We start from the raw sequence: 7913 nt of genomic DNA, 5'->3' as shown, positions 1-7913 counted from the left end.
TATATATATATAATAATATACTTAATAATTATTTCATAAATTAAAATTCATTACAAATCTAATAATCTACATGCTTTATATTGATAAATATTATCATATTTGATATTATTAAATATCTTGATATAATTTAAATATATTTAATATATTATATTTAAATATATTAAAGTACATTTATTGTCAATAAGAAATCTAAAAAATGATATAAATATGTATGTAAAGTTTATATACATAATATTAGATTAAATAAAGATAGAATTAATAAATTAAAATACATGTTAATTTATTAAATAATCATTAAAATTGTGATAATTTGTAAATAAAATAATAATGGCATTATCTATATGTGGGGTATTATCAAAGTATGTCGAAGAGTAGTGACAAGATACCCAATAATCATTCAAGCAACACAAGCAGGTAAAAATCCTGCATTTCTAAAATATTAAAAATTATTTTATCGTTGAACATATTAATTATTCATAGTATCAAATTAACAGGTATATTAATGGCATTGGGAGATCAAATTGCACAAAATTTTATTGAACAAAAAAAATTTAAGGAATTAGATTTTCTAAGAACAGCTCAATTTGGAAGTATAGGATTTTTTATTACTGTAAGTCAATTTGATTCAAAAATGCTAAAAGTACTTAAAATTTAATTATAACATTTATAATATTAATTTATTAATATATTTACTTAATAATATATTTTTTTATTAAAATTTAATAATAATTCAATAATTAAATTATGATTAAATTCTTTATAGTGAATAATAAAATAAATAATAAATTATATAATTATAGTGTAATTAAATAAATAATAAATTAATTAATTATTTAAATTATATAAAAAATAAATAAATTGTATAAAAAATCATATAACATTTTATAAAATAAATTTCATTTAATGAATATAACAGGGACCTGTAACAAGAACCTGGTATGGAATATTAGATAAATATATTGGCTCAAAGACTGGAATTGCAGTATTAAAGAAAGTAGCTTGTGATCAATTAATTTTTGCACCTGCAGGTTTAGGAATTGTGTTAACAACTGTTGGTCTTTTACAAGGAAAAGATTTTGAACAAATAAAAACGAAATTATCTAATGAATATCTAGATATTTTACTTAATAATTATAAAGTAATATAATAATTTTACAATAAATTCTAAAATTATATATAAAATGTTAATATATTTATGTGACATTTTTGAAGAATCAATATTAAAGACCAGAATAAATAAAAAATTAATATATAAAAATATCAATTTAAATTTAATAAATAAATTAATAAATAATTTATAAGCAATTTATATTTACATTTAAATGAAGTAAAATAAAGATAGAAAAAAATAGCTTTTTCTATCAGTCTGCAATTTCATTCCATTTCTATCTCACTTCATTTAATGTAAACTTAAATGCTTGTAATTTAACACTTTAATTATATCAATATTACATCAATGCAATATTTATTTTAAAAATATTAAATTCAAGATTAATATTTTAAATTTTTAAATTTTTTATAAAAATTAATTGCATATAATTTTTTTATTATAATGTTTTTTAAAAATAAATATATTTCCACTAATGATTAATAATAAGATTTTTAATAATTTTTATATTGTTTATAAAATAGATTTATATTAGGCAACTTGGAAGTCAAATTGCTCAATTCCAGTTATTTATTTTATTCAATTAAGTTTTATCCAATTTAGTTATATGAAAGATGTTCCACGAATATATTAACACCCTGTACATTTAATAAATTCTATAAAAAATGTATAATTCTTTTTTTCAGATTTGGCCTATAATACAACTAATTAACTTTTATTTTATACCTTTACAATATCAAGTTCTATTAGTACAATCGGTAGCTATTTTATGGAATACTTATGTATCATATAAGACATTTACTTTAGGAGAACAACAAAAAAGGCAAATAGATGTATATATAAAATAAGTAAAAATTTATAAACATATATTTTTTTTAAATACAGATGTTAACACTATTAAATTTAAATATTGTTCACAATAACATAATAAAAAGTTAAACTTTTGAATAATATATTTATAATATTAATCATTAAAAATAAACAATATAGTATTTTATCATAAAACAACGATAGCATTGTAAATAATCACAAAAGCATTTTGTTATAAGTTATTAAAAAATGTGTTTATAATTACAATAAAGTATTTGATCTCAAGATAACTATATATATATACATATATATATATAGTTTATATATTTTCTGAATTAATATATGTTTTTAATTATTATTTATATTTAGTCATATAAACGTCATAATTTATATTTATATCATAATAATTTTTTCTATAAAAAAACTGGTATTTTTTACAAATGTATATATTTTTTTATGTATTAGGAATAACATTATTTTATGGAATGTTATTGTTTTTAATAACCATTAAATCATTATATGTAAATATATATTATTTTAAGTACGTACAAGAATATTTGAAATAGTAAAATAAACGAAAATTAAATTTAAAATAAAATTGTAGTCTATTTAAGTCATCATATATCTATTTTATATATATGTGTATGTATGTATACACATATATATATATATATATATATATTTAAGCATATTTAAACCATTACCATTAACAATAATAATTCACATTGGAACTTTTTCTGCTTTTGCAACTGCTGCAGGTATGGTTTCATTAGTTTTAGATGATATACACGTCCCGAGTAATTCTGGACACGATATTTCATTAGATACTATTTTTTGTATTTTTTTTAATAAGTCATAGTTGATACGTTGTGTTATTATGGAATCGTATCTATATTAATACAATATAAGATTAGAAATACAATACAAATTTCTACATTTAGAAATACAAAAATACGTACTTATATTCTGGATGTGAAAGAACTTCCTTTCTTAACCATGCAGCAGTTGTTAATAACTCTCCAGAAGATCTTTTTTGTATTAATTTCATGTATGCTTGTACGGTACAATGCGTGTCAGCATCTACATCCATACTAGCTAAATATGAATTTACTAAAGGTATTAAACCCGGAAAAACACCATCCTGTTATAAAAAAATATTATAGAGCATTTTTAATATTAACTTTTGTTAATATTATTTGAAAAAAATGAAAAAATTAATGAAAAAAATATTAATATTAACCTTTCCATTGATAATTTCATTAATAGTAAATTCTGTATATTCTGTTTGTCCATCATCTTGTTTTTTTATATCTGATGTAATATCTCGTCGAAACCAAAATTTTTCTGCTGTAACAGCATTTCTCTTTTGTGCTCGAGCCATATTTTTATCAACTTTACTAATTGGTATGAGCAAATTCAATTTATAACTTAAAATAACTCTTGTAAGAAGAACAATAAAACAAACTATTGCAGCATTTTCAAAATCTGTAATTTGAACTTCGCATGGACGAAATTCAACACGCCACCCTATAGATGAATTTGGTGGTGGTGGTTTAAATCGCATTGTTTGCCAATTAGTTGATTGTATATTCTGAAATTTTATAAATAATAGTTGTATAATCAAATAAAAGTTAAATTTTTAATGTTAAAATTAGTTAATAATAATAATTACTTCAAAATGATCAGTATCCTCCAAATCATTTTGATGCACTTTTTCAGAAAATAAAGATACAGTATCTCTGATGAATAAATGAGCGATATGTTGCGCAAGTAATTTATCAATTCCATTATCTAAAAGTTGTTTATATACTTCATCGTCATAAATTAAGGGAACATCGTTATACTTTTCTCCTTGTACACTAAGATATGAATCAATAGAATCATATCTAGATTTATTAATTCTAAATTTGTTTTCTTTTAAAGGTTTTAGACCACGTTCTTCTTGTGTTCTGCAGTCTACAGAGCAAGATATCACATTCCATCGACAATCAACATCGCTTATATATCCTCGGTAAAATGGACTAGCAGCAGTTACAGCCAACTGTCGAATTTTAAACAAATGTTCTGTAACGTATGTGCGAAAGAATATGCTAACTTCATATCTTCAGAATTTATTATTAATATAATATATAAAATATAATTATATATATAATTATAATAATATAAAATATAATTATTATTTACATATTACTGACCATTATTGGACATAAAGGTGTTAATTGATCATATAAAGTTCTTGCTTCTTCTATATTACAAGCTTGGAAAGTGAGTTGTAAACAACAACATCCCATTCCAAAACCCATAGCATCCATATAAATATGATCTTCTTTAGCTGCACAATTTGATTCATCTTCAATTAAAGAACTAAGATCCTCCTTAAATGGATTTGGAACATTTTTATCTTTATAAACTGCAAAAAAATACTATTTGTTAAATTATTTTATTTATAAAAAAATATATATATTTTATATATATATTATATAATAAATACATACTAGGAATGTTTATAGCTACTTTTTCTCCGCGTCGTTTCCTTATATTTCTTGTCAAAGTTTTAAATCGAGGATGACCAGGATATATAGCTTCATCCGGAAAAAATAAACTTTTTGATGATCCTGAATTTGGAGTTGGATGTGTAGGAGGATCTGTGAAATCATGTGCTCCTGTTCTGTAAGAGAATATATAAAATAATAATTCTTTTTATCAAATATAATAAATTATGATAGAATTAATAAATTATGATAGTATTTAATTAAATATAATTAAAAATATCAAATATACCTAGGAAAATTAGTTAAAGACATTAAAACCTCATTAGGTCCCAGTAATTTTGAAGCTTCTTGTCTTCTATATTTCATATTAGCTTCAACAATATTAAAATGAACTAATAAACCACCATAGGGTTTCCCTGGTGTTCCTTCTAGCATATAAGCACCATATTCAGGTCTCCATAATGATTTAATATTGCTATGAAATAAATATATATTATTTTTTATTATTTTATAATTATTAAAATTATATAATTATTATATAATTATATATATCAATATGTCATTATATTAAATAAATTAAATAAATGTTATAAAGAATCAATATATATTTATATATACAATATTTATAAATAATATAAATTTAAACTCTTATTTAAAAAAAATATGAAATACTTACACTGGATCATTATATTCTTTTTCGTTTAAAGTTTTTAATATTTCTGCAGCTCTTAAACTAAGCTTTGCAATTTTTGCTTCATCATCAAATTTGATAAGCATATATTCAACCTATTTAAGAGATTTTCTTTATTATAAATGTTAAAATTTTCTAAATATTAAAATTACAGTAATAAATAAGAAAATATATTAGTTTTATATTATCTAAATGATATCAATAAATTACATAGTTACAGCAAAAAATATTGACTCAGATCTAGAAATGAACTAATTGGAAAAAAAGTCAAGGTTACATCTTGTAATAGTTTAATAACTAAAATTGATTGCACCATTTATTTATTGTTTCTTTTCAATATTAATATTTCAATTATAATATATAATATAAAAATCCAAGCAAATAAAAATAATATAAACAATAAATTACATAAAATTTAAATTTAATTTTTAAAAATTATAGTTGAATTTAGAATTTTTGAATTTAGTAATAATTAATATTATTATGTTAAATTAAGAATAAAAATTTATCAATAAAATTTTTTTCTTTAAATTAACATGTATTAAAAATTAATATTGCATAATAAATATTTTATATTTAAATTATTCTATATGAAAATAATATAGAAAAAAGTAATATATATTCATTAATATATGAAATATATTACGATTTATGTTTACAAATGTCAAATAAAATATAAAAGTTAAAAAATAAATATTACCTCATCGCCCCATTTGAGTATATCGCCTTGTCGATCTCTAAGTCTTTTGTATAAATTAATAAACTGAATAATTCCATGTTTTCGAACATGATCAGCAAGATTTTTCGTTTCTTCCCAGGTTAAAGGACTTCCCTCGGATAATAATCCCATATCTATACAGGTTAATTAATATTAATTTTTTTTCAAAATTTGACACTCAAAACAAAATTTCGCGGAAGATCGATTCAAACCGATTTGTACCGAGATATACCGAGATATAACTTTACTTCACACTCAGAAAACCATGAAAATTCTATAATAAGATAGTATAAGTATAATAGTATTGATGCTTTGAAGACTAACTACAGCATTTTACGAATGTCCCGTCACTTCAATGATATATACTTAACTACAAGGTAATCATACTCTCCTACCAGAACATTATAACTAGAAATACTGGAGATATCAATTTAAAATTATTTCTGATTTGATAAAAATAATTGTATAATTTTTTTGTATAATCTTAGATTATCTTATCTTTAATTGATTAATATCATTGCAAACATTTTGCTGGTCAGTTCAGATGATTCATATATGTAATTAAAGAAATTAACCCTTAAAATATAGAATACAAATTTAATAGCCAGATAATCTAAGAATTTGTGTAAATTTATGATTTATTTATTTATGATTTAGGGTTATTTATATATATTATAAATAATAAAAAATAGGATAATAAATTTATAAATTGTAAATAAATACATTAAATATTTAATTTATAATAATTAAAATAAGTGTTCAGTATTATGCACTAAATAAAATGAATTGTAAAAAAATTTTTTTTTTTAAAGTATCATATTATATGATACTATATACTATTATATATGATACTATATTTGAAATTCGTCAAATAAGTAAAATTTATTTCAGAATTATATTACTATAATTACTATATAATATAATTATACAATATAATTATTACTTACATATTACTTTATAAATTCTTTTAAATTTATTTAATTATTCCTATAAATATATATGTATATATTGTAATATAAATATATATTCCTGAAATATATATTATACTTTTTAGCATAATAAAATAAAAAATTTCAATATATATTTTAACAGTTTTTAATTTTTTTAGATTAAGAATTAATATCAAGTATTAATTCAATGATATAATATTTATTTTTATTGATAAATAAAAATAAATACATAAAATTATATAAAAATATATATATAAAAATTATAAAAAATCAAATAAAAGGAATGACAAAATGGACCAATATGTATTATAAATCATATTTTATTACAATATTTTTATATTTTAAAAAATTTGTGAATTTAGCCATATCATAATACATACATGTATGTATGTATATTTATATTTTAGTCAAACAAACCGAATCCCATATCTTCATCTTCTGATTCAGATTCTTCTTTCTTTTCTTCTTTCTTTTCTGCAGCAGGTGTTTCTGTAGAAGACACAACTGGTGCAGCAACAGAAACAGTGGTTGCAAATTTACTTGGATCCTAAAAAAATATCATATTAATATTAAATTTTAAATAATCTTGTATAATTAAAATTATATATCTTTTCTTTTTATCAGACTGCGTTTTACGCATTTTTCAACAAAAATCTTACAGTGCCAGTGGGTTCCACTATTTCTAGCTCTGACACTAGTTATATAAGATTATCAGATAAAACATTCATCACATTAATGTTTAAAGAAACTATTTTTATATCATACATTAAATATGAATAAAAAAATATTACATACTTTAATATATTCTTTAATTGTAGTTGCTTCTGGAAATTCAATATCAGTAACAGCAGCTATTGCCAATAAATTCTTGAATCCATTTGCAATACTGTGAGGTGCACTAGCTATTGTTGGATAACCAATAGCTAAGCAAACTGCAGCTAAATTTGCTACTCCAGCCATAAATTTTTCACATAAATCTTCTGGTTTAATATCCAAAATTTCAGGTGCAAAAATAGTACCAGAATCATAAACTTGTTCAACAAGTAAACCATATGAAAATGGAGAAATATTCAGCATGTTTAAAAGAGTAGCTTCAGATGCACCTACTTTATCACCTGGTTTTAAAATATGTACATCATTCTAA

General features: G+C 20.7%; 3 protein-coding genes and 1 long non-coding RNA gene across 7 annotated transcripts in view; 2 read left to right on the top strand and 2 right to left on the bottom strand.

The window, feature by feature from the left end:
* LOC116185104 overlaps window positions 1–3935 on the top strand; it is a 4247-nt gene extending 312 nt beyond the window's left edge. Inside the window, exon 2 of the long non-coding RNA XR_004149880.1 lies at window positions 3842–3935. This is a non-coding gene — a long non-coding RNA (uncharacterized LOC116185104). The remainder of the gene's footprint in view (window positions 1–3841) is intronic.
* Window positions 236–2202, top strand: LOC102672293 (protein Mpv17). The gene is made up of 4 exons (XM_006612065.2): window positions 236–414; window positions 495–610; window positions 917–1138; window positions 1795–2202. Exons 1-4 carry the CDS (start codon window positions 342–344, stop codon window positions 1954–1956), a joined length of 573 nt encoding a protein of 190 aa, XP_006612128.1. The 5' UTR covers window positions 236–341; the 3' UTR covers window positions 1957–2202.
* Window positions 2577–6208, bottom strand: LOC102672436 (glutamate--cysteine ligase catalytic subunit). 4 transcript variants are annotated; one of them, XM_006612066.2, is made up of 10 exons: window positions 6190–6208; window positions 5802–5953; window positions 5087–5196; window positions 4700–4885; window positions 4414–4586; window positions 4114–4328; window positions 3591–3959; window positions 3159–3509; window positions 2878–3059; window positions 2577–2807 (listed from the first exon to the last, which is right to left on the bottom strand). In XM_006612066.2, the coding sequence occupies exons 2-10, from the start codon at window positions 5949–5951 to the stop codon at window positions 2639–2641; spliced, it is 1905 nt and encodes a 634-aa protein (XP_006612129.1). In that variant the 5' UTR covers window positions 5952–5953; window positions 6190–6208; the 3' UTR covers window positions 2577–2638. The 4 variants fall into 4 exon arrangements, with proteins under 4 accessions (XP_006612129.1, XP_006612131.1, XP_031364585.1 ...); XM_006612068.1 differs by having other exon boundaries at window positions 6042–6196; XM_031508725.1 differs by lacking the exon at window positions 6190–6208 and adding an exon at window positions 6052–6188.
* Window positions 6209–7073: 865 nt separating this feature from the next.
* Window positions 7074–7913, bottom strand: part of LOC102672146 (60S acidic ribosomal protein P0) — a 3248-nt gene continuing 2408 nt past the window's right edge. Inside the window, exons 4-5 of the mRNA XM_006612064.2 lie at window positions 7565–7909; window positions 7074–7316 (exon numbers count right to left, since the gene is read on the bottom strand). Coding sequence (XP_006612127.1) covers window positions 7173–7316; window positions 7565–7909 — 489 coding nt within the window. The 3' untranslated portion in view covers window positions 7074–7172. The remainder of the gene's footprint in view (window positions 7317–7564; window positions 7910–7913) is intronic.

Source organism: Apis dorsata, unplaced genomic scaffold (genome assembly GCF_000469605.1).
Source record: "Apis dorsata unplaced genomic scaffold, Apis dorsata 1.3 scaffold_98, whole genome shotgun sequence".
NCBI lineage: Eukaryota > Metazoa > Arthropoda > Insecta > Hymenoptera > Apidae > Apis > Apis dorsata.
The sequence above is the reverse complement of the archived record's forward strand: the minus strand, read 5'-3'. Positions and strand labels throughout refer to the sequence as shown.